The 27,368-nt window shown below is 36.7% G+C and overlaps 1 protein-coding gene across 6 annotated transcripts in view; it reads right to left on the bottom strand.

Annotated features, from left to right (window-relative positions):
- Positions 1 to 2,704: 2,704 nt before the first annotated feature.
- Positions 2,705 to 27,368, bottom strand: part of ATP6V1H (ATPase H+ transporting V1 subunit H) — a 116,966-nt gene continuing 92,302 nt past the window's right edge. For 3 of the 6 annotated variants that reach the window (XM_039868944.1, XM_039868942.1, XM_039868938.1), the window contains one exon: positions 2,705 to 3,163. In XM_039868944.1, coding sequence (XP_039724878.1) covers positions 3,103 to 3,163 — 61 coding nt within the window. In that variant the 3' untranslated portion in view covers positions 2,705 to 3,102. The remainder of the gene's footprint in view (positions 3,164 to 27,368) is intronic. The other 3 variants (XM_039868940.1, XM_039868939.1, XM_039868941.1) reach the window with 2 other exon arrangements.

Genomic DNA, 27,368 nt, shown 5'->3' with positions numbered 1-27,368 from the left:
TATTGCCTTTCTTCCTTTGAGAGTTGGGAAAAGACAAAGGCACAAATAGTTACTGGGAAGGTAAAGCATCTACACAACAAGTATTCCTTAAATTATAGAAGTGCTTCTACTTTTATTTTTGGAAGAGTACTCAACACTTTCTCTTTTATGAACTAGGTGTCAAATTTGCATAAATGTTGAAGTAACAATATTATTTGCAGCAATTTCTTCTTTCCAAATGACTTTTCCATTGGAAACTTGTCCAGAAAATTAAAGGAACCACATCTCTTAACCAGAACAGAACATTCTGTATAGCAAAACAAGAGAGAAATTTCAAACTAAAAAGTGATTTCATCACAAGGTTCAGATTTGACACCTACTGAGTCGTTCCAAAATTTAGTCTTAAATATTCTCTAGTTTCAAAGGCAAAGAATGAGAACAGAGAATCTTTTAAGCAATTATAAAATAAACCAAAGGCATCAAAATTTGATTCTGTGCTTTCCAAGTGACATCTAGAGGTTACAAAATTAAATTTTATTTATATAAAAATCAACCTCAATTACTCTAGTGTGGCAAAATAGTTTTTAAAATTGGATATATTCTATAAATCTGATATTTGTGACTGAGCAGGTGCAATGTGGGGGGAACAAGCTTCACTGGCAAATGGGAAGGCTCTTTTCATACATCTTTTAAAATATGAGGGTCAACAATACTTCAAAAAGGCGCTTTATAAAAAGTAAGGTATGATTTCATTCTCCTTTTAATGTGAATGTCTATGTGCCTCTCAAGAGCTGAAAATCCAAAAGTTTTTTCCCCCTTTAAAATTATTGTGCATATCTACTCAAGGTTGATTATATTATAAAGAATTAATGGATATTTTAAAAACTGGTTTACTTAGTTTTGTTTGCTGTAAAACTTTGTGCCATCAACAAGAAATCCACTCAAACAATACCTAAATTCTACACCAAGTTTTTTCTAATATGTTTCAGCTTTTAGTGAAATTGTTTCTGACAAATTGAGAATAGATGGATGGTCAATGAGACACAAAACGATTTTAAAAGAGAAATATATATAAAGTACAAAGAAAATAAATTATTCAATCCTAGAATATTGATGATTTTTGCGTAAATTGTGTTTATGCAGGTGGAGTAACACATTTTGTAATCATCGTGGTCTTTGTTTAGGCTGTTTTTAAAAAATGCTTACCAGAACTTGTTCCACTATATACTCCTGGTTACATTTATAAGCATTTACTACTTTGATTTTGTATGTCAGATTTTTAAGTCTACTCTGTTAGATGTCTGCATTTCAATTGAACATGTAAGTGGTACTAAATTTTTAGGAGGATTTTTAATCACTGAATGTTAATAAAAAACATTAAGCAAAAAATAAAATAAAAGTGACTGTTTTTGTAATTGTTTTAAGTTTTGTAAGCTGAGTAAAGATTTAAAGGGGAAAAAGGTGCCTAGAGATAGTTAATTTTAATATACGGGATCATAATTAAAACACGAGGACACAAAAGTATGGCTTCCCAAGTACAAAAGCAGTTCTTGAGAACGAAAGCACTAACAACTTCCTCCAAAATGATAGTCAATGATATCTACTTTAGGACTATAGGGCTATGAAAAATGAAACAGAAATCAGAATATGTAATATCAAAGAATCAATGTATCCTTATGAAATTTAGAAGACTGCAGTATCTCTGGTTACCAGAACTTAAGAAATTGAGTGTCTTAAAAACTTAATAATTTTACAGACCATTAACACATTAACATGAAAACTGAAATTTTGCTAATGCAAAAATGTGATCATCACTGGGAGAAGTTCTGTCTAGTATTTTTCCATGTTTTGGAAAGTAAAAATATCTAGGTCTAAACAATTTAAAAATTTTTAAACTTTCAGTCAAGAAAAAATTGGTTTGATCAAATTATCTATTTTCTTGGCAAATATGAAATCAACTCTTTAAGAAAAATCATTAAGAAAAATCACATGAACTTACTGACCAAAAAAAAATCCATCGTTTCAAATAATTTTCCCATATAATGTGTATGCTGAAAATGAAACAATCTTTGATCCTTAAACAGAGATGGATTCAATGAGTATCCTTCTACAGGAGGAAAAAACTTACCAAAATAAATTCAGGAGAAAATACTCACCGAAATAAACTGTTTATTAGCCATACCGCATTTCTCAACAACTTGACAGAGAACTGCTAGAAATAAAAAGTGAAAATAAAATGAAAATGAATTTAAAATTAGACTCAGATACTAGAAACTAATTTTAGAAAAAAATCATTAGAAAAGAGAAAAAATGAGACTCAGAGAGATCAAGTGACGAGGTTAAAAAACAAAAAGCTCAGGTTTGGGGTGGGGTATGGAGCGGGGGGAACCTACATGCCCTGTATGTCCTGCTGAAGGCCTGTAGTTCCAGAAGAGATGAGATGGATAGAAATAAAATATCTATTGGCAATATTTAAACCAAAAAGTATTAAAAGAAAACAGACCCGAGGCCTAAAAGCCAAGAATAAAACTACAGGAAATCAATGAAATAAAATAATCTAAAGCTAAAATTCTTCATTGAGCTCCGTATACAAATCTTTTGGACTACTTCTTCATATTAAAAATTAATCAAAAATTTTAAAGCTCTCTGAGTATTAGCAGAGGACTGCTATAATGTGTATGTATGGATGGATAGATGAACAGATGAACAGACGGACAGATACAGATACATATAACTTCAAAACATTTATTTGCCATTCACTACTTTACAACAATTCTTCCAATCTCATGGGGACAGTGGGGATTTTTATTAAAGTCCAAGTAAGGAACAAGTAAAGAGAAAACTATATTTAGAGTAAGAATCCTTTAATAACTATATTCATTTCCAGAGAACAATAAATATAGAAATTTCAAGCAATAAATGTAACAGTAATATTTTCCTTGGATACAGAAAGCACCTACTTTTACATAACCTAATGAGCAAACACTTTTTATCAGAAAGCAGCAGTGGGAAAAGCTACGTAACAGAAGAAAATTACAAGTAAAATGAAAAATTATTTAACTACTGAGATCCACACTCCAGGTGTTCTGTCACAGGTTGAATGGTAAGGTTGGAGAAAACAGTTCAGCTTCGGGCAGCAGCCGTCTGAGGTTGCTCAGATTGGAGCTGTTTCCCAAGATACTCCCTAAAAAAACAGGCATAAAATAACAGGGTAAATTAGAATTTCAGTGACAAGGAATCTCTTTCAAAATTGAGACAATATATATTGTCATGTACTTTATTATCTAAAAATTCATAAACTAGCCCTAAAAAACAAATCTTTTCCAAATTTCAAAAGTACCTATACTATATGAATTCCAAACACACAAGTCATTACACACACAAACGAGTAACTTTGAGTAGAATTACAAGGCAATGTGACAATTTCTCGGGTAAAGTCTGCTCTCTTGTTTCGGTAAAAGCCCTGTTTACTGCTGCTGCCACTTCTGCAATCTAAGAAGTTTAAAAATCAACTTAAGTATGATTCCGAGGAAGTAGACTGATACATGAAAACCACACTTCCTGATGTTATATATAAGTATCTATATTTAGGGATGAAAGAAACACAAGAGCACATAAAACAAACCATCAAAAATCACATTTAATTAGAGCTGCTTGTTATGGAGCACTTACTACATATGGCACAGTCTAAAACCTTCACAGAGATGAGGCATTTATAGACGGGGGCATCACGTTGTCCTTCAGAAAATAAATTAAACATGCACCCACTATTGTTATGTGTATACTTCGCTCTAAATTACATACAGATATCACTTTAATTCCAGCACAGAAAACAATTTTTTTCCTATTTCCCAAACTCTTGTGGAGGATATGCCCAAACTCTTATCTTTGAACTACTATTTCAGACAAGAAAAGAGTGTTTTAAAAAAATATTTAAAAAATTCCCTCTTATAAAAAGAAAAAAAGCACGAGTTTTTGGATAGAGACCTAGGTCTACATTCCAGCTCCGCCATTTCATGGACGTGCTGGCTCCAGCGCTGTGGGACGAAGACACTTAGTAATGTTAATCGAGGGCTAACGCGGCACTGAGTGTGAAGCACCTGGCCCAGAGACGAGCAAGGTCCTACACAGGGTCCATGTCACCCCCTCCTCTCCTCATCAACTGGTCTTTCAACCTCTCCTGGTCTGAGTACCTCCAGAAAATGACCTGTGGGGGCTACCAGTATTTACTAATAAATGTGATCCTGCCTTTCTCCACAGATGTACAAAACAAGGGGAGGCAGGTGATCTAAGTGTCTTACTGCTCTGCTCTCCCTCCTCTGATATCACACCTTAGCCCAAAGTAATCGAAGCTGTGCAGCAAGACTGGAATAAGAAAGAGAGAGGGCATTCTGTGAACTAGTGTCAGTGAGGTGTCAGGAACCCACCAGATGACATGCAAAGGTGAGCTATGATCTAAAATACTGTGAGACTGACTGAAACATCCTATGCCATGAAAATGGCTTACGATCTTTTTAAAATCCTTATAGGAAAGTTCTTGTCAGCGACTCATTAATTTTGGGAGTCATATTAAAGCCTCTAACGTATTCTTATGTTACCTAGGCACTACTCAGACATAATTTAGACCAGAGGGAATATCTGCGAGCACAGGTTTGTTTGGTTTTGTTTGGCTGGTGGGGTAGTAGTTTCCAGATCTTACATATATATTTTCCCACATATACCATATACCTAAAGAATTAATAAGCCTGAAATGAGATATGCTTCATTTCAGGAAAACCTCCAAATATTCTAGTTTTGAATGTCAGACTATTTAGTATAGAGGGCAGCAGAATATGGCTCCCCGCACCCCCCGCGCCCCACACTGGCAGATTGACTGTTTTCAGCTACAGGCACATGAAAAACAGCAAATATAGAGAGAGGCTTTCTCTGAACCCCCTTAACTGTCTAAAGACAGATCCTTTACAAAGGACTCAATTGTCAGAAACGCCTCCCCAAGAGTTCTTCGGCCAGAGAGCACTGTCTCTTATCATGAGAGAAGATACTAGAAGTCCACACCACATCCAGACTTTGTCACAAACATTCATATCTCTCATCTATTCTTCTAAGGACCTACCCATCTTCCTATAAACCATTTATTCTCCTTTAGGAGGCCTACGACTGCCCACCCCACTTCTCTATTAAGATAGAATTTAAGCCTAACTTCTAAATCTACCCCTTGGAGTTAATCATTCTCCTCACCCGGGTATCTCCCACATATATAGAGATATACATGTTAATAAATTTTTTTCTCTTGTTAATCTGTCTTTTATTACAGGAGTCTCGGCTAAGAACTCATGAGGGTAGAGGGAAAATTATTTTTCCTCCCATACTAGAGTGATTTTAGAAAATATTTAAAAAGGATACTCAAAGATACCATGCCACTCTTCCATTACAATCAGTTGTGACTCTTTCAATAAAGGACCATGTCAAGGACCATATTCTAAACGTAAGTTTCCAAGACAACTAGTAAGAGAACATGGCTGGGCCTCCCAGAGCTCAGTGCTGTGAACTGTTAAATGACCAGAAAGGGTCCTTGTGGGCTTGATCCCTTTCAGAGACATGAATGGTGGTTTATTTCCCATACCAGATTTAACTAATATTTTGGGAACAGTAATGAACACTTGGAGGTGGAGAAGATAACTGATTTCTTCACAAAAGAGACATTGCTGAACTAGGGGCAAAGTAGAAGGATATTAAAACAGAGAGAACTGAGGCTCAACTGAAAAAGATATTGGACCTATATATATATAAAAGAAAGAGGTCCTATACAAAGCTTAGGGGAAAATCTACTCCTTTGAATTTGGCTTGTAAAATGTTACAGTCTGCTCCTCTGGTGTCAAATGGCAATGTGTAGTTAATTAAAATATTCCCCAAATTCACCATAGGCGGCCTCTGCATTCTCTGTGACCCTAGCCAGAGGGAAGTCCTGACACCAAATGCCTGGGGCTGGGAACACAGAATGGTTGCTACATTCCACACTCTATTACAACCACCATGGAAACATGATTACAAGTATGTCCACACATTACCTTCCTTCATCTTGACAGCATCTCTGTGAGGTGGGTGTTACCATCGCCATTGCCATTAGCAGGGAGAGAATGGAGCCTGGGAAAACTCTAGGAACTTGCTCAAGGGTAAAGTGAGCAAACGGCCTGGCCAGGGCTCTAAGCCTATTCTCTTGCTACTGTGAGGCTGCCTAGCCTCCAATTAGAGCCCAGAAGGTAGAGAAAGCAGACATTGTTCTTATTTTTACAGATTAGAAAATAATAAACAGGTATGAATAACTTCTTCAGGTTAAAGTTACATAACTGTCAGACAAAAGGAAAATTATGGATTTTGTTTCAAGGGATTATAACCTATCTATAACAAAGACCTCAAGAGAGCTAGTTTAAATGAATTAATCTGAGTATTTACTCAGTCTTTCTATACACAAAGATCGATACAATAAAAATTCAACTTATAATTCACTCATAAAGTACCTGAACTAGGGGCAAAGTAGAAGGAAAGTACCAGCGATTTACAGAAATTTGACATTAAATCTTTGCTTCTACGACCTAAGAAGCAAAATTTGAGAAGTACATTTTCTTCTCTTTAACGTCATCTATCACTTAAATCACTTGGGATTCCACTATTTCTGAAACTGAAAAAAAAGAGGCAGTCTGAAAATTGACTTCCCTTAAAAAAAATCTAAGTACAAAACAGCTCACAAGAGAGACTATGTTGTAGACTGGGACACAGTTTACATGTAATTACGAAATACCTACTTCATCTTCTTGTAATGGCCATAAAAGATCGACACTTCAGCTTCTATCATAATGCTGAAGCACTGCTTTCCAGTTCCCATGAGGCGCCAGTGAGAAAGCTGAGATGTGAAGGTGGTCTGAGGATGACGTTAAACACTTAGGTTCTATTCTGCTAGAAGCCAGGGCACCAGGGAGCATTTACCTGGCCTATATTAACTCTTGGAACAACAGAAAGGCCTTCACCGCATTACAATTAAGTGCCAAAACTTCATTATATTTAGGGTTGTTTAAAGAGTCAAAAATCATTATTATTTCTTTAAAACTGTAGTTGAAGACACCATGTTATCATTCACGTAAACATAAAGTAACTTCAGCTATATAATTTAGTGCTGAAAACCACATGGTAACTTCACCTACATAATGTAGGGTCAAGAAAAAAGTGAATTTTCTCCTAACAAACATACTAATATATGAAAACTACAGTCTCCCTTATTTTCCTTTTTGCCTTGGCTGCCAAGAAGCTCAGTAGAAAATCTACTGTTATCATTTTTCTATTATTTTCTCTAGTCTTCTTTCAGTGTGTAAATTAACTAAAATTATAATGAACTTAGAATTTTATATCCCATGTCTTCCTGAGAGTTTATCATAATAATTATTCAAAGTATAACTGAGTCATAATTATATTTCTCTTCTCCTTTACTTAAACCGTTTTGAAAATCAAATGACTACAATATTCATCATAAATGAAATATTCCTCTCTCATGTATATAAACAATTCATCTTAGAAAATTGGACTTTATAGTTGTTTATGATACAGATTTCTATTTGGTAAAGAGAAAAAATAAAATTTTAAATTTAAATATTTTATACAGTCCTGTTTTCTTTAATGCTAAGTCACTATAGTTTAGTTAGAAATTGAGTTATTCCAACTTTTATAATTTTGAATATTATATATGAATAAAGCAAATTTTGTTTTTATGAACTGATTTTCATATGTAACAACTATGTAAAAATCACAGTGCTCTCTCATCTGCATCTAATTTACAGAAACATATTTCAATTCCAAAAGTATATATAGTCAAACTGTTTCCACACTATTTTAAAATCTGTCTAGGAAGAGTAGTGATCAGCATCAAAACATGTACCATTTTTTAGTGCCTGCTCTTTACTAAGCACTGCACTACTAACTGCTTGATACACATTTTTTATTTACTCTTCACAATAATATCTATAAAAGTTACAGATAAGCCCCATTTTATAGATAAGGAACTGGAGTTTAGCAATGATAAATGACAAGTTAACATTAGGATAACTAGCTAGTGGTATCTCATTCTTGTTTTAATTTGCATTTCCCTGATGACATCCGATTTGGAGCATCTTTTCATATGCTTATTTGCCATCAATATATTTCCTTTGGTGAGGTGTGTGTTAAGGTTTTTGGTCCATTTTTTATTGGGCTGTTTTCTTATTAAGTTTTTAAGAGTTCATTGTATATTTTGAATAAGAGTCCTTTATCAAATGTGACTTCTGCAAATATTTTTCTCCCAGTCTGTAGCTTGTCTTCTAACTTTCTTAATGTTGTATGTAACAGAGCAGAAGTTTTTAATTTCAATGAAGTCCGACATCACAATTATTTCTTTCATGGATCAAACCTTTAGTATATCTAAAAAGATAACACCATACCCAAGGTCATCCAGGTTTTCTCCTATACTATCTTCTAGAAGTTTTTAGTTGTACATTTTACATTTTGAGTTAGTTTTTGTGAAGATGTCAGGTCTGATTCATTTTTTTGCATGTGGATGTCCAGTTGTCCTACCACTATTTGTTGAGAAACTATCTTTGCTCCATTGAACTGCCTTTGAAATAAAATCATACTGCCTGTGCAATACAATTGCTGTTGCTGAAGATCAGTTGACTATGTTCATGGGGGTCCATTTCTGGGCTCTCTATTCTGTTCCATCGGTCTATTTGTCTATTCTTTCACCAATATCATACTATCTTGATTACTGTAGCTTGTAGTCAGTTTTCAAGTCAGGTAGTGTCAGTCCTAACTTGTTCTTCTCCTTTAATGTTGTGTTAACTATGCTGTGTCCTTTGCCTTTCCATATAAACTTTAAGATCAATTTGTTGATATCCACAATCTGCCAAAACTCACACTAAAAGAAACAGACTATCTAAAGAGGCAGATTGTATCTTTCAAGGAATCAGTCCATTTCATCTAGGTTATCAAAATCTGTGGGCATGGCCCAAAAAATTTAATCGAGGTGATTTCTTATATGCAGATGCTTGATTTTAGAATTTGAAATAGTTGACACGCCTCCACATTTACCTTGGATTCTTATAAAAGCTTGTGATGGTTTTGTCTTGTATGTAAATGTTATTTATTTAGCATAGACATTAAAAATAACTTTCTGGAAAAAAATTTGTGGGCACAAAGTTCTTCATAGTATTCCTTTTCTATCCTTTCAATTTCTGTAGGGTTTGTAGTAATGTCCCTCTTTCATTCATGTCTGATATTAGGAATTTGTATCTTTCCTTTTTAACTTCGCCTGGCTAGAGGCTTATCAGTATTTTTTTTTTTTAAAGCTTTTGGTTTCATTGATTTTCTCTACTGATTTCCTTTTTTCAATTTCTTTGATTTCTTCTTATTCTCTCTTGTCTTCTGCTTACGTGGATTTAATTTGCTCTTCTTTTTCTCATTTCCTATTTTGGAAATTTAGATTATTAATTTTCAAGCTTTCTTCTTTACTAATATGTGCATTTGAAGTTATATATTTCCCTTGAAGCACTGCTTTAACCATATCCCACAAACTGAGAAGTCGTGCTCTCATTTTCATTTAGTTTAAAATATTTTTTAATTTCTCAAAATTTCTTCTTTGGCGCATGTATTATTTAAACGTGTGTTATTTAATCCCCACATTTTCCAGTTATCTTTCTGTATTGATTTCTAGTTTAATACCATTGTGGTCTTAAAGCAGACATTGCATGATTTCTATTCTTTTAAATTTGTTAATGGGTTTATGGACCAGAATGTGTCCCATCTTGGTGTGTGTTCCATGTGAACTTGAGAGAAATGTGTATTCTGTTATTGTCAAATGAAATAGTCTATACATGTCAATTATATCCAGTTGACTGATGGTGTTGTTGAGCTTAACTATGCCTTTAACTGATTTTCTGCCTGCTGAGTCTTTCCATTTCTGAGAGGAGTGTTGAAATCTCCAACTATGATAGCAGAATTAATCTATTTCTCCCTACATTTCTATCAGTTTTTGCCTCATATAGTTTGATGCTCTGCTTTTAGGTGCATATGTGTTAACAATTGCTATGTATTCTTGGAGAACTGACCCCTTTATCATTATGTAATAATGCCCTTCTTTATCCCTGATAAATTTTCCCTTACTTTGAATCTTGCTTTGTCTGAAAAATTAATATAGCTATTCCTGCTTTCTTTGGTTCGTGTTAGCATATATTTTCTCCATCCATTTACTTTTAATCTATATGTATCTTTGTATGTAAAGTAGGCTTCTTATCGATAACATATAGGTTTTTTGACCCACTCTGAGAATCTCTGTCTTTTAATTGGTAGTTAGGCCACTGACATTAAAGTGATTATTGATATATACAGTTGAGTTAATTTCTATCATATTCATTACTGTTTTCTATTTCTTGCCCTTGTTCTTTGCTTCTATTTTCGTTGGCCACTCTTTTTCTCCCGTTTTGTAGTTTTAATTGAGCATCAGCCCTTTTTCTCTCCTTTCTTAACATATCAGTTATACTTCCTTTATTTTTTTTAGTGGCTGCCCTAGAGTTTGCAGTATAAATTTATAATTAATCCATGTCCACTTTCAAATAATACTATATGTCACGGGTAGTGTGAGTAGCTTATAATAACCAAATAACATAATATAACCCTAATTCCTTCCTCCTCTCCCTTACAACATTGCTGTCATTCACTTATTTCACTTATATATAAATATACATAAATGTATATACGAATGCACACACAGAGACAGGCATACATAATTGAAAACACTGCTGCTGTTAGTATTTTGAACAAACTGCTACCTGTTACATCAATTAATAAGAAAAACAAAATAAAATTTTTTATTTTGCCTTCGGTTATTCCTTTCTTTGTGTAGATACAAGTTTCTGACCTACAAAATTTGCCTTCTCTTCAAAAAAAGAAAAACTCTTTTCATATTTCTTGCAAGCAAAAAATATCCCTCAATTTTTGTTTATCTGAGAACATTTTTATTTCTCCTTCACTTTTGAAGGATAATTTCACAGGGTACAGAATTCTAGGTTGGTGGTTTTATTTTCTCAACACTTTAAATATTTTTCCCCACTCTCTTCTTGTTTGCATGGTTTCTGAGAAGTTGGATATAATTCTTATCTTTGTTCCTCTACAGGTATTTTTTCTCTAGATTCTTTCAGGATTTTTTTCTTTATCTTTGATTTTCTGTAATTTGAAAATTATATGGCTAGTATAGTTTACCCTGCCTCCCATCGCCATATTTATCCAACTTGGTGTTCTCCGAGTTTCCTGGATCTGTGATTTGGTGTCTGACATTAATTTGGGGATAGTCTCAATCATTGTTGTTTCAAGAATTTCTTCTGTCCTTTTTTTTATGTTACCATTATGTATATGTTACACCTTTTGTAGTTGTCCCACAGTCCTTGAACACTTTTTGATTTTTCAGTCTTTGTTCTCTTTGCTTTTTGGTTTTGGAGATTTCTACTGATATATCTTCTAGCTCAGAGATTCTTTCCTCAGCTATCTCCAGTCCTCTAAGCCCAATGTGGTGGTTGGTGATGTGGGGAGGGGAAGCATTCCATAGTCCTATGATTAGGACTCGGTCTTTGAGTGAGCCTGTGCCTCTGAACTATGAACTTCACAAGTATTTCTTAAGGTTTTTTTTCTCCCCCCTTGGATAGGACAGAATGGCTAGTGTCAGCTACAGCTGTTTTTTCCCTTTCCCAGGTCAAGTAGACTGTGATAACATCCCTGCAGGTAAGGCTCTGGTTAATTACCTTCCCCTGAGGACAAGCCTCATTAAGTAAAAACAACAGAGTACTCTGGTGTATTTCAAAATGGTTCCTTTTTCCTTCCCCCTGCTAGAAGCCCAAGGGGATTTTTCTCCAATATTTACTATGAAAACCTGGTCTAGCTTTTGGAGATAAATCTCGCTCTATAGTGGGGACCCCTTACAATTTGGTCTTCCTGGAGATTCTAATTCTCAGATTTGTCCACACTGAGCATCTTGCAATTTGTCACTTACAGTCAGGTTTTCCTACTCAGGCACTGGTTTCCTCATTAGTTTCCACTAACAGTCTCTGCTCCGTTAAGCCTCAATCCCCTATATGCACCTGTCTCTCCAACCTTGGGAGCAGTGGTTTGCCCTGTGTCCTCCCCGCTCTCTTTTATGGATCCAATAAAAATTGTTGATTTTTCAGTCTTTTTGGCTTTTTACTTGTTTCAATGCAGTGGCAGCTTCCAAGCTCCTTACATGCAGAACTGGAAACCAGAAGTCCCTCCTATTCCTTTTAAATTCTGGTTCTTGATCAGCAAGTAGTTACAACCCAAAGCAATCTACAATGTAGAGTACACCCCCCAAATGACCTCATTACATAATCTACTTATACAAGTGCAGTGTGAGAGAAATATCTGTGTTGTTCTAAGGACTTTTAAGAATACAGTTTATTCTATATTAGTTACAAAGATAGTATGTAAGTCCACATTTAAGGCTTATTACAGACTTTTTCTTGAATTATATTTAGAATGTAAGATTCTTAAGTGAATGAGAGGGGAGAGGGTGTCTAATTTATCTTTCTCCGGTATTTAGATCAGTGCCTGGCATATTCTAAGAGCTCGATAACCATCAAATGAAAAGTAGTTGAAGAATCCTACAGGGAAGTTAGAACCTGAAAAAGGATGCATTTTCCTCCTATGGAGAAATGTACTAAATCACCAGGAGAGACAAAGATGCCAGCATTTAAACCTACCAAGTACTTCATAATCTAAATCAATCCATTACTGAAGGGATGCTCAAACAAAATTTTAAATGATTTCAGAGCCTGCTTATAATAAAAGAAGGCTCAACTAAATCCACAGTGAAGAAAATATTTTAGAAGGCAAGTTCAATGTTTTAATGATATGTATTGGAAAGTGAATTAAATTGGCTTTATAATTAAGCGCAAAAGATCTATAAAATTATTCTTCAGAGAATCACTGCCCCACAAGATATGCAAAAACTAAAATAAATCAAAACATGTGGGCCAGTTATTCCTCCAATATGAGTGGAATCTCAGAGCTAGCTAAAGAATAAGCAAATTATGCAAATTTGGAACACTACATACAAAGAGATAAAAGGTTTTGGGTTTGTTTATCTGATTTTGTTTGTAACTAAGATACCAATTATAAACCCTGGGAGTCACCAGCCTTCTCTCTCATATTTTCCCCCCATATCCAACTTGTCACCAAGCTTTATAGATTCTATCCTCTTCAAGCCCTGATCCTGCCTTATTAAGTGGGCGTTCTCATAATTCATGGCCTGGATTGAATCTGCAGCCTTCTTACTGGCATTTTTCCTCCAGTCTTAACCCTCCAATCTGCTAGCTACCAAATTCTGAGTAGATACTATTCTGCCATGGTACCAAGAGGAACTTCAGAATGTTAAAGAACAAAGGCCCAAACAACTAACATATTCTACTCTCACTCAAAGAATAACTTCTGTATTTAAAAATTAAAGCATTAAAAATTAAGAAGTATGAAATTAAGAAATATTTCAAAGAGACTACAAATGATAAGTGTTTTTTTTTAATATGTGATGATAAATAATAAAACATAATTTCAAATACAGGTACTTGCAAAAGAAGAAACAGGTCTTAAGTTTCTAGGTTATAAATCACTACTTGTAAAAACTTTTAAATGAGTATTTAATATAGGTTTAATATAGGTTTTTAAATATTTTAAAGTACTACATTTAAGTTACATGAATTATTTTCTTGACTTCATCATTAAATGGGCATAACAAAGTGATTAATTGAGAGAGATAAATCAGCCACATGACTTAAAAAGCCAAGATACTAAAAAAAAGCAAATAGTACTCATTTAACCTGTAAAATTTAAAGGTTGTGGTAAAAGCTAGATTTACCTTATCACAATAATTATAACTCACATTCTGTCCACTCCAAAAACAAAAAAATTGGGGAAGATGTTTAAGTCTTAGGTGTAAGGCAAAGTTTTCCCTAGAAGTCATTTTCTGAACACCTGTGAAGTCAGTCACTTTCCCTTTCAGTGGCAACAGAATCACTACTCTAAACCTAAAGTCAAGTCAGGAAATGGAGGTAGAAAGACATCTCTTTCCATCAACAAAGAGCCAGGAGTAGTAGGCAGTGATTAAATGAAGCAAAAAGAAGGGAAAGACAGGCAATCAACCTACTGGGGCCGATCCATTAGTTCCTGTGCACAGGAAAGGAGTGTCTGATTGCTGGGCAAGAGCTACACACAGCCACTTTTCTGCACAAAAGCCAGGGTGTGAGAGGAACAAAAAGCAAAAGAGAGTTTTAAAAGTTAAATAAGTCAGCAAACTGCAGACATAGTGCCTGAAATCAGAAAGAAATGGCAAGGACTTGAGAAAAAAAAAGAAAAAATGATTGGGACAGTAAGCGATAGACACTGACAATGAAAACAGGCAGAGAAGAGACAGAAGATGGGCTAGCTGCATAGCAGAGTCATCTGAATATCAACAGAAAGCCCTGACAAGTATCTTGTAAAGATGAACTCTCACTGTGTTCTTTTTCGATTTTTCCTTGGATATAATTCAGATTTAAAAAAAAAAAAAAAAAATGAGTGAAAGTTTGCTGGGAGACACAAATATTTATAGTCTCAAAATACTTTCTCATGGATTACTTATTACAAAAGGGAAAAAAGTTCATTAAAGTTCATTACAGTGGAGAAACCTAATAGATACCACTTTAAGCAGATGGTCAAAGTTACCACCAATAATAAAGCAAAATGACTCAAGAGCTTCCTGAGAGAAACACTAAGGACACGGCATCTATTCTGTGGTGTTCCTGTCAAAAATGCAGGACCTGAATTCAATCAGAAAGAAACATCAGATGTAAAATTGAGGGACATTCTACAAAGCAACCAGCCTGTAGCCTTTTAAAATACTGATGTCAAAATAGACAAAGACAAAGACCAAAGAGCTAAGCTATTTAAATCAGACTAAAGAGACGTGATAACTAAACGCAATGTATGATCCTGGATTAGACAAAAAATATTTGCTATAGACAAGGAACTTTGAATATGAGCTATATATTATAGTATTGCATCACCAAACCACAGTTATGCAAGAAAACTTCTCTATTTCTATTAAGAGATATGTGCTAAAATATTTAGAGTTAATGATGGATCACAAGGTCTGCCACTTAGTCTCAAATAGCTCAGAAAGGGAGAGAGAGTTTGAGAGAGAAAGAAAACTCATGGCAGCGTAACTCACAGTGGCCAGGACATGGAAGCAACCAAAGTGTTCTACAATAGATGACTGGATAAAGAAGATGTGATACATATATACAGTGGAATATTACTCAGCCATAAGAAGAGAGTTTATATCGCCATTCACAACCACGTGGATAAATCCGTAGATAATCATGCTAAGTGAAATAAATCAGACAGAAAAAGTTGAAAACCACATGGTATCTTTTATATGTGTAATATAAAACTAAAAGCAACAAACAAACATTACAGAGACTCATGGGCATGAACAGTGAACTAGAGATAAAAAGGGGTCAAATATGTGGTGATGGAAAGAAATCTATGGGTAGTGAACACACAATGCAATAAATATATATATATGACCAACTCTTGAACGTACACTTGAAACTTATGGGATTTTGTTGATAAATGTCACCCCAATAAAAAAAAAAACACAAATGCAGCAAAATGTCAACAACTAGGTGAAAGGTATACTAATTCATCGCACTGTTCTTGTACCTCTTCAGTAGCTGAAATTCTTTGCAATTAAAAAGTTTTAAAAAAGAAAAAAAAAATCATCTTAAGAAAATTTTTTTCTTTTCACACTTCCCTTTTCTATTGCAAGCAGGAAGATGAAAGCTACATCCTAACAATAGGGGAGCAAGAGGGCTGAAGAATCCTGGCTCTTTTATGAGCTGAGCTGAGCTGAGCTGAGCTATTGTACCTGCTCTGGACTTGCCAACATATACAGTTTACATTAACATGAGAAAGAGAAATCCCTTAATTATTAAAAAAAAAAAAATCCTAAAAGAAAAAAATTGGTATTCAGAGTACTGTGGTGTTAAATATTCCTAAAATACAAAGACAGTACACATGACTTCAAAGGTGGCCTTTTAGTATTAGTTCAGCCACTCCCAGATTCCCAATTTGGCTCTGGTGACACTGCTATGCTTTCCACATACAGCAAGCTCACAGACTGCCACTGCCTAGAAGTCTTTCCTATACTCCAACATCATCTTCACCAACTAACTCCGTCTTGATCCTTCATATAGTCCGAGCATCCACCTCCTCTGGAAACTTTCCCTTTTGAAGGCCCAGGGTAGATAAACTAAGAGGCACAGCTGCCAGGCTCCTATGACATCTATTCATACTTCTGTCATAGCCTTCATGACACTACACGGAACCTGTGTCCTATGCCTTTGTTTTCTACTTAGTATCTCTCTATTTAGCACATATTGAGGTATCTAGTAAGTATTTCTTATACTCATCTAATGAGTATGCTGCCTAAATTAGAGGGCTACTTACAGTGATAAAAGTAAACACTCCTCAACTGGGAAAGTAACTAGGTAAAAATGCAACAGCACAGTGTTTAAACCAAATACTAAAATGTTTTTTTCACAGGTGTTTCTGGGTTGTTTAAGCCAAGTAGGAAAAACTATCATATAAGAGACTTTTTATTTCCAGCATGTACAAATACCTAATCGTTATGGCAAATGAGGCAAGACGCTTCTGCAGGTATGAGACGTACAAGGAAATGTTCTAGCTTTGATACTGAGAGAGGAGGAGGCATCTGAAAAAAATGCAAAGGAAAGGGCCTGCAAAAATGAGCGACTCAGCCAGTAAAAGCTCATTCCTGACTGCCCTCTCCCCACCTCCAGGACTCTCCAGCTAACATGTTTTCCCATAGCTACCTCCCCCACCTCAAGGACTCTCCAATTCACATCTGTTGATTCACAGCTTGCTATCCAACTAATGTTCTTATCTCTGTAGCTGTGTAGGAATAACACGACTGTGTAAAAACTGCTTATTATGTTACAATTAGAGCTCAGCCTTTGGATAGAAATCTGCTGAGCAGGTGCTGCCATTAATAAGTATTGCTTCCTACTTATAGCCTCAATGTCCTGTCTCTCTCTGTTCGAGAATCCTATAATGGTGCCGATAATTCCAAGGTTGTGGGTTCCGTAAAACAAACGACCTGTAAGACCAGTGGTCTGAAAATTCCTCCCAAACCTCCCCATCCTCATCCTAAGAAAGGAGCACATGTAAAATCTCAGACAAAGGAATCACATGCCCCTTGCATGGACACTGCAGAAGTATATAAACTGTAATAAATCTAACCAGACCGAGCTCGTGCATGGAGTTGTTAACCCCACATGCTCCGCCAGCCCTAATAAATTCTCCTTCCTCTAAGAAAGTTGTTTGAGTGTCCAAATTCCTCAGTCGAGTGTCGCTTCCTGAAACAGATTTTCTGAAACAGATTTCTGGTGCACTGGCCTGAAAGCGAGGAGGAACAGTGCCTGTGTTTGGCAGACTTCAGGTACCTCGCTGGGGAGACCCCAAAAACTAGGGGTTTCCTAGTTTTTTTAGAAAACTAGGAAGGGGGGACTGATCACCTCCCGAGGTCACCCGAGTACTCTACATTAGTTAGGGGAAACTGTGACCTCACAGGTACATAAGGCGGAAGGTGGAATGTGTTTGGTTAACACTGGGCAAAGGGAGGCCCATTCACCCTCTGGAGAGTAACCGAACATCCTCCACAGGTTAAGAGGAGTGACTGCTTACTCTCCACAGGACAGGTTAAGGAATGGTGGGAGGTTGTATGAAAGAGAGTGAGTGCTGAGTGACTGAGACGCTGCCTAGCCTGAATCGAGAGTTGAGCCTCAATCCATGGTTCAGTGGCGAACCTCATACAGCTTAAGGTGTTGTCACTGGATTTCTGTAAGGAGTCTACTCCAGTGATCCAGGTCAGGGGTTCATACCGACCCACCAATTGCTAAGAGGCGCCTGAAAGATTCCTGCGAGGGGAGCAGCCAGAGAAAGGTGAAGCAAGTGAAGTCCCCTTCAAAGTTTCTCCAACCCTATCCCCCAACCCTCCGTGTGAAGTGATTATTGTCTGTCATGGGAGGCAGGGGGTTCGGGGGGAGGTACACAGTGAAAGCCTACTCCCCTGACCACGATGGTCAAGAGCTTCAAGAAAAAGATTATTCAGGAAATTATGGAGTTAAACTCACTCTACAGAAACTCCACACCCTTCATGAGATAAAATGGTCCTTTTGACATAGGGGCCCTCTGTCAAATTATTTTCTTGAAATTTTAAGGTCTATTTTCCCCCTCCATTAGGAAGCTTCCTAAGGCAAATATGGGGAGAGGTTCCTCTAAGCCAACTGTCTAAAATTGTAGATTGAAAATTTTTAAGAAAGGCTTCTCAGGGGATTACAGGGGTCAAGTTGACCCCAGGAAATCTACAAGCTCAAATTACCTTTCACACATGTGGCCAAACCCCTCTATGAAACCAAAAAGGGGGAAAAATCGGGAGACCCTACTCTGGGAATCTACACGACAAAAGGCCTTCAAAAGAAAAGAAAAGAAAAAAAAAAAATCAAACAAGCACTCACTAACTCCCCCGGACTAAAACTCCCAGACCCATACTGCCGTCTCCCGTCCTCCTTCAGCCTTTCCAGGCAACACCAGCACCGCGCCACACAATCCTCTCAGGGTGAGTAACATGCTTTCAGATTCAGACACAGCTATGATTGTGTTCCCTGGTACCTTAGGGGTTAAGGTTCAATGCTTTTGCCCAGGTGGCCCAGGTTCAACTCACTCACGGTAAGGGAAGAATATTCTTCCTCCTTCCTCACCAGTAGCATGAGCACTTCCCAGCTTGTGCCCTGCAGGGAAAGCAGAAACCGCAGCCCCACAGCCCGGCTGTCAGTGAAATACAGAGGCAGCAATTCCTCATGAGGAGCCATAGTAGACCCTCCTCCTTCCAAACTAACGATGGGAGGGGAATCAAGAAATTTATCCTGTAAACGGTTCACTAAACTACAGTACTATCCTCCAATTAGATCTTATTTTGCAAGAAACAGGAAAATAGGAAGAAGTCTCCTACATACAAGCTTCTATGCTCCTTTACCAAGACCCAGACTTATTAAATGGCCCAATGATAAAAGCACCCTCCCAGAGTTCTCAAAATAATAAGGAGTTTTCTCCTCCCCCTTCACCCTTGGACTCCGAGGAGGTCTAAGTTCTCTAGGGACCCATCTATTTCATCGCTCCCTGAGGAAACTAGATAAGCACCCTCAGGGAAGTTACAAATACTGATGATGGGGAAATATGAGTATGTGCATGACCTCTGATGTATATTTGTCTGTGTTATATGTAATATGGTGGTTCAGTTAAGAATTCTAATTATGATGGAAAGGAAAATGTATGTTTTTAGTTACAGAAGGTATTGTAATAGCCCGCTGAAATGTGAAAGGGTTAAAGAATAATTAAAACCTGAAACTGGACAAAGGAAGTCTATAACTTAGGCCTAGTTTCTGGAACCCCTAACCACATTCTGTTAATCATGAAACTTGTAACAATGAGCTCATACGCTAACTGCCAATTTTAGCCTGTGTAACCCTGCTTGCTTGCGTGGCATGAAAAATAATCAATTGTATATAAGCTGAAAATTACTGTTTGGCCATCGCCCATGGGAACACTGGCTATTGCCCATGGGAACATAGGCAATCACCCATAGGAACATAACATTCTAACAACAAGCTTTCTGCTTCTGTACTTCCCGCTTGCACACCTGACCAGTGGGTTGACAGGTAATGAATAGGAGAAAGATGGACCTTTGTGTTTAAGACAGAATGAGGAATGGGATTTGGGGCTTAAAAACCTTGTATCTTGGCAATTCGGGGCTGCTCCTTTGCAAGGACAGCCGCCAGCTAATAAACTGTCTCCTGGTTAAGAGCACTCAAGTTGGGTCTGGTTATTCTGGACACAACAGTATAAAGCATAGAGATTTATTCTGAAGGAAATTAAAGGAAAGGTGTTTGTCTTAAAGTTGTTATTTCTGAATGAGTGAGAAGAGGCAAACTGAAGGAATGAAGATAGTAGAAGGTTTGTGAAGAGAAATCCTGAGAGGAAATTTATGTGATTGAGTTAAATGAGATTGGAAATTTAAATGCCAAAAGTAAGCTAATACAAATTAAAGTTGTGTTTTAATGTTTCTTAGACTATTAGTCTGCTATTGATGTTATTAAAAAGTTTTCTGAGTAGAAAAGAGGGATTCCATGCTTCATCAAAGTAATTTCTGTGTTTTATGTTGCCTCAACCAGTTTTCTGAGGCTTTTAGAGAATATACTAACATTAGCCCAAAGTCTGAGGGCCAGACACTCCTAACTATACATTTAATAACTCAGTCTGTGCCAAATATTCAAAGGAAACTCCAAAAGTTGGGGCCTAAACCCTAACTCCATTGACTGCCTTGGTGCCAGAGGTCTTTAAGGTATCTAATAACGGGGACTGGACAGAGAAGGAAGCAAAGTACAGAAAGGGCGCAAATTTTAGCTGTCATAATACAGGGACCATCTCGAGGTGACCCATGGCAATAAAAATCTTGCAGGCCTGGAAGGCCTCGATCTTGGTTAGCCATAAGTGGCACTGTCGGTACTGAGGCATAATCAATGTGCAAACTGCAGGGCAAGTGTCCATCTAGCTCTGAGAAGCCGGGGAGGGGTGGACCTCATAAGCCCTCGCCCCACATAGCAAGCCTCTCATGAAGGAGCTGTTCCCTCCTCCAACAATGGAGGCCCAAGCACTTGCAAGCTACAGTCCTAAAGAAATCCACCACGATCACAACAGTGGAACCTCAATCAGGTCCCCCTCAACATGGCAAGAAGGAAAAACTGGATTTTTACTAGATACTAGAGCTACCTACTCTGTTCTGACCCATTCCCTAGGCCTCTCTCCAATGTTAACTGCACAGTGACAGGAATAAATAGTCAGCCTAACATAATTTACTTTTCCTATTTTGAGACCAGGAGTAGCAATTAAGTTCTCTGCCACACATTAGAACCAGTGTCCAGTGCGGAAAACGCCTTGTCTGGAAAACTGGGACACAGCCAATAAAGGGGGGCAGCCCCCTTGCCCACCACACAGACCACGTTTATAGGGAACCTAAGGCTAAACCATTCGTAGATAACGGCCTCTATGTCAGGGTTTCCTACTAGCAGAACAACTACCTCCTGCAATCTGTTGAAAGTCAGCCCTCAAGGCAAATAGAATGGGCCCTACTAAGTTTTGTAAAATTCCCAACTGCTGTCCAATTACAAGGAATCAACAGCTGGGTACATTTATCTCACATTAAACCAGTTTCTTATTAGTCTTCACAGGTTCCTCCAGAAAATAAACCGGAAAATGCAGCCTACTCCTGTGAACCCATGGAAGATCTTAAGCTCTTGTTCTAGAAACCAGATAAGTCCACATGTCCCAGGGAATCAGGGAACTTTTGTGTACCTTGAATTAAAAAACTACCATGACAAAGCAACTTCATTGTCAATTACCTCCACTATTAATTTTTGACTTGTCTTTTCTATCTTTTTGCGAAGTTTATGTCTTCTAGGTTACAAGTCTTCCTTCCACTTCTACTTGCTAGAACAAGCTCACGTCTGCCTCCGAGGCCCTTAGAATAGGCTTTCAGAGATTTTTATTCCCAGTAGGCAGGGACTACAGTCCTATCTCAGCTTTGAAGAAGTTACAGAAGACAGAACTTCCTTCCTCAACATCCCCTTAAGATTAAGGGAATAAAATCTCTGAAGGGAAATAACGTAGGGAGGAAGCAGGAAAAATTGAGGTGTTAGTCTGGCCGCATTTGGAGACTACAATGTGCTGATCAGCCCTGAGGGCAGGCCAGGAGGACACCTGCAGAACAAAGGAAGGTTGGCTGAGGAAACAGCTCACTCCCTGAATATCACTTCCTGCTATGTGTAGGGGGACTCTGATAAGAGATAAGTAGCCCTAGGAAGCTACAGAACTAGTTCCCACCAAGACAATGCCAAATATAACGGCCCACACACTTCTGATGATAGTTAATAAATTTTAAAACATACTATTATAGGACAATACTGCCTGGCTGGAGGTCAAGGAAATCTCATGGAATCGGTCAGAAACTTAATTTGCCTTGGCCAACGGTATTATAATGCCACCTTCAAACAAAGCATGTGGTAGGGAAACAGGACAGAGAGAAATCCATTAGCCAAATTCCCAGAGCTAACTAAAGCCTAGCAGGACCCAGGCAGGGTCCAAGACTAGATAAGCTCCATACCGGCTTTACTAGATTTGTAGAAACAAGGCCTACATCCACCTCCCCAGAAATTAAGAAGGGAACTGTATAATTGGCTTGATAAAGCCATCCTTCTTCCTCTTACCTCTGAAAACATGGGAAGTGCTTTGTTACCCAGTCCCACAACCCTTGCCACAGATAAAAAGAGAACTCCAAATAGAGGACAAGAAGGATAACGAGTGGCCCCCAGAGCAGATAATCTAATACTATAGGCCTGCCACTTAGGCAGAAGAAAGATCTTGGCGATAGCATACCTCTATTTACCTGTTAAGCCAGATTATCCAACTGCAGGCAGTCTTAAAAATCATTACCAATGAGACTAGGAGAGCCCTAACCCTCCTTGCACATCAACAAACTTAGAAGAGAAATGCCATCTACCAAAACAGGTTGGCACTAGGCTATTAACAGTAGAAGGAGGCATGTATAGAAAATTCAATCTCACCAACTGTTGCCCACAGATAGATGGAACAGGGCCAAGCAGCTGAGGACCTTGTTAAAAAAGATGACAAAACTGGCACATGTGCCCATGCAAGTATGGCATGGATGGAACTCCCAATAGCCTTTTGGGGGGATGGTTTTCAGGCTTTGGTAGGTTTAAAACCTTAATAGGAACAGTTTTACTACTACTAGGAATCTGCCTGATAGGGCCGTGTCCACCGTCCTTGCTAATAAAAAGTTTGAAAGGCATGATGGAAGCCACAGTAAAGCAGCAAGCTGCAGCCCACAAATACTTTACCCATCACTATCAGGAGATCCCTCAGGATGGTTTAGATGGAAAATGTGAGACTCCAGCATAAAAAATAGAATGTCTAGAGTCTCAAAGGGGGAAATGAGAGAGGAGAAGAGGCATCTGAAAAAAAAAATGCAAAGGAAAAGGCCTGCAGAAATGACCCACTCAGCCAGTTAAAGCCCTTTCCTGACTGCCCTCTCCCCACTCTCCAGTTCACCTCTGTTGATTCACAGCTTGCTATCCAACTAATGTTCTTATATCTCTGTAGCTGTGTAGGAATAAAAAGACTGTGTAAAAACTGTTTGTTATGTTACAATTAGAGCTCAGCTTCTGGACAGGAATCCGTTGAGCACGTGCTGGCATTAAGTATTGCTTCCTACTTATAGCCTCAATGTCCCATCTCTCTCTGTTCGAGAATCCTATAATGATGCCGATAATTCCAAGGTTGTGGGTTCCGCAAAACAAATGACCTGTAAGACCAGTGGTCTGAAAATTCCTTCCCCTTGCAGCCCCCAACTCAAAGCTCCCTGTTCCCATCCTAACAAAGGAGGCACATGTAAAACCTCAGACAAAGGAATCACATGCATGGACCCTGCAGCAGTATATAAACTGTAATAAATCTAACCAGACCGAGCTCGTGCATGGAGTTGTTAACCCCACATGCTCCGCTGGCCTAATAAATTCTCCTTCCTCTAAGAAAGTTGTCTGAGTGTCCAAATTCCTCCATTGGGTGTCGCTTCCTGCGACAATACTGTGAAGGTGTAAGAAATATGATCTTTTTGGAAACCTTCCAGCCCTCATATTAACACTTTGGTATCTTCTTACTGAATTCATTTTTTAAAATATAAGTAAAGACTGGCAATAAACTTCATTTAATTCAGATAAGGAGGTTTAAATTTAGGGTAGGTACCGACTGGACCACTGAATAATTCTTTTAAAATATAAATTTAATCAAAATTCAATTAAAGGATATTTACATCAAAAGGTTTTCTTAAGATGACAAGCTTATCACCGTTTTTAAATCAATTCAAGTTTTTGATGGTAGTAAAAACTTGCCAATTCACTTGTTACCCATGAGAATTTTCCTCCATCAACATATAACATACGAGTGACACAAAAGGAAACTAACAAAATAGTTTTTAAAAATCACTTAAATGAGTAAATATAAAGTTTGTTTAATCTTTAATTTTTAGCATACTCCATTCTATTGAGGTTTACTTGATTATTTAAAGCAGGCGCGCGCGCACACACACACACACACACACACAGAGCATGAAATGAAATATCCATGTGACCACAAATGTAACTGCCCTGACTACTGAAAGGGAAACGAAAGAAAGCATTTAAAAGCAAAGCGAGTCAATTCATTTTTCTCTGCCTCTCCTTACTAGTCTTCTCTTTTGTCTATGCTTAACCAATTTTTCAAAACCCAATTCAGGTATCTGTACATATAAGAAGCCCATCTTGATCAAATAATCACAACATGCATTTGATACACAGACACTTACACCTTAATCACATACACCTATGTATGAAATCTGAATTTGATTTTTTAATTTAATTATAAAGTACATAGACTCTATTATCCCTAAGTAGTTTTATTTACTTTACTCTCAAAGTGCTCATTTTTTAGACTGGCATTTTGCAACAATCTAAAATTCATGCTATGCTGGCATTTCTAAATCAATTGTAATTAAGTGATATGTAGCCTCCAGAAAAATAAGAAGTTAGTAGAGCCTCAAAACATCTCTAACTAGCAAAGTACAAGCAATTTTAGATTGGGAGACTAGGAGTTGCTCTTGTGATAATGAGACAACAGCTATAAAGAACTCCTTTTTACTTAGAATTAGTTTGGATATATATTTTTGTAAATCGAGTTATATTTGTTTTTGAAAAATACATAAAACATATGACCTTAAAGAAAATGTCAAAGGTTCCTCCACTAAAAATGTCATAAGGATAATGTAGAAAATTCTAGGCACTCAAATAGAGAATGTAATTTTCTAAATTAATTCTGGAAAATATTAAATCTGGAAATGTCATATGTTTATTAGAAATCATATGAAACATTTTACTAATATGATTATTAATACTAAAAGGTTAAACTTACCTAAGGTTTTCTTTTTTCTTCAATTCGGTTCATAAGTAACTACTTTAACCACCGTATTTATGGCTATGTACTTACAGAGTAACTAAAATATCCTAAGCAGATATAAACATTAGAGAGCAAAGCAGTACCACCCATGGCTTGGAGAGTTCTTCTCTGTTACATTATTTACCTATACAGGAAAGATCTAGAGAGGGTAACACTCTTAGAACTTATTGTTCTGCTTGAAATAAGGGTGAAAAAGAATCTAGAAACAAATAGAAAATTCTACATGAGATCCTCTACCTACAAAATTCAGTGTTTCTTTCCTGAAGTCCTGAGCTGTCCATATGCACATAGTGTTGCTTCTGAATTAGAGGCTGATTACATTTAAAATCATTCTGTAGGAAAAAAATGATGACATTTTATGATGTTAAATTATGAAGTATAAACTGCGGGTATCTATAAAAATTTTCTAGAGCAAGTTGTTATTGCTTATATATTCTGCCAAATTATGAACATAAAAATCCAGTGTTGCTCAAAAGAACAAGGGACCCGGCAGGGATGCACAGCGGATACAGGAAGATCAGAGAGCTGTGTGTGTCACTTTGGAGGGTTGTGAACAGGAATGACCTGCTCGAGGCGTCCTGAACTGAGGAGACATCAGTGTGTGCCAGCCATCTCCTCCCTCCCAAGCAACTCTATTCTGCAGCTCCCCCAATAAAAATAAAAGTTAACTTTATATCCAAAATTATAATTTATTTTAATAAACAGAAACTTGAGGAATAATGTGATATCAAAAATCTAAAAATCATTTATGATAGAAAAGTAAAAGAAAATCAAGAGCATGCTAGAAATCTGAAATCATGAGCTAGGAGCAAAACAATGACTACAGATAATGTGCAAATTTTTCATGAAATTTGCTGCTTTACCATTCAGGCATTTTTATTTTACTTTCATCCATGATTATATTTTAATTATTTTCAACTAATTTATTTCACTATGCAGTACTAAAAGCATTTATAAAAACTCATTTTAATTAAATCAAAACAAAATGCTAAGAGGAAACAAAGTCAACTGTGCTTTCATGTTTTTTACTTGGTATGAAACATCTTCAGAGCAACAGTACCATATTTTAGGTTAAAAAACAAGCCTCTGTTTTAGGTAAGTAGAAAGGCAGTCTTTACCTGCATGATTTAATAAAGACAATTTGGTTACCTGCATAAAGATATTGATTCAAAATCCTTTTACATTTGGGAATAACACTGCAGAACATTTACTTTCCAAATGGCATTCTAACTGGTCTCATAATGATCTGATGTTGAAATAAACTGCTATTACTTGAGCAATTTCATTCTCTGGCTCAGAGAGCCATAGGAATATACAACACAACAAAATCTATAGGTCACATGTGAATTCTAATCTTTCTTCATATGAAAATCCCTTTAAAAAGAAAAGTATCAGAAAATACTGACACTAAGCTTCTCCATAAAAGGGGATTTATCATAATTAAAATACTGAAGTTAAAATAGCTTGGCACATAATTAGAGAGTGGGGGAAAGGATATCCTTTCTTCAGCTAGTCAATGATAAAGAGCAAATAAACTAGCTTCTGTCTATAAAGATATTTACCTTTCTTTTTGTACTTATCCATCAAAAAAATATACTACAAGATTAAATCAAGATCCTAAATTCAAAGAAAAAATCTAAATTTTAAATGTTTCCTATTCAATGCAAGATCATGTGAACAACAAAAATTCTCCATCAAAAAATTTTCTCCACTGCCAAAAAGGTCAACACCCTATTTCATATCCATCTTTTCTTCTACATCAGAAACATACATTTTTTTAAAAAGCTAAATCCATCAATAAATTCTTCAAGATAATCATTAAAATAAAATCAATTTTTATTAATAAAACAAGAATTATACTTCAGGAGTCCTAATTTTAACAAAAAGAGCAAATAAAACTGCATTTCACTGAAACTTTAGAAAAACACCTGGCCAAATATAAGGTCACTGGTTGCAACAGCCTCAGATTCTATTAAATACCAACATTCTTTAAACTAATTTCATGAAAGAGACATAAACCAAGAGACATAAAATTACTACATAATTCACTTGTCTTGAAAAATGTGGCTAAGGGTAAAGTGAAACAAGTTGGGAAAATCCAGGAGAGTATTCTATATTTTACTGACAGA

Source organism: Pteropus medius, unplaced genomic scaffold, assembly GCF_902729225.1.
Source record: "Pteropus medius unplaced genomic scaffold, Ma_sr-lr_union100, whole genome shotgun sequence".
NCBI lineage: Eukaryota > Metazoa > Chordata > Mammalia > Chiroptera > Pteropodidae > Pteropus > Pteropus medius.
Note: the sequence above shows the minus strand (reverse complement) of the source record. Positions and strands in the feature narration are given on the sequence as shown.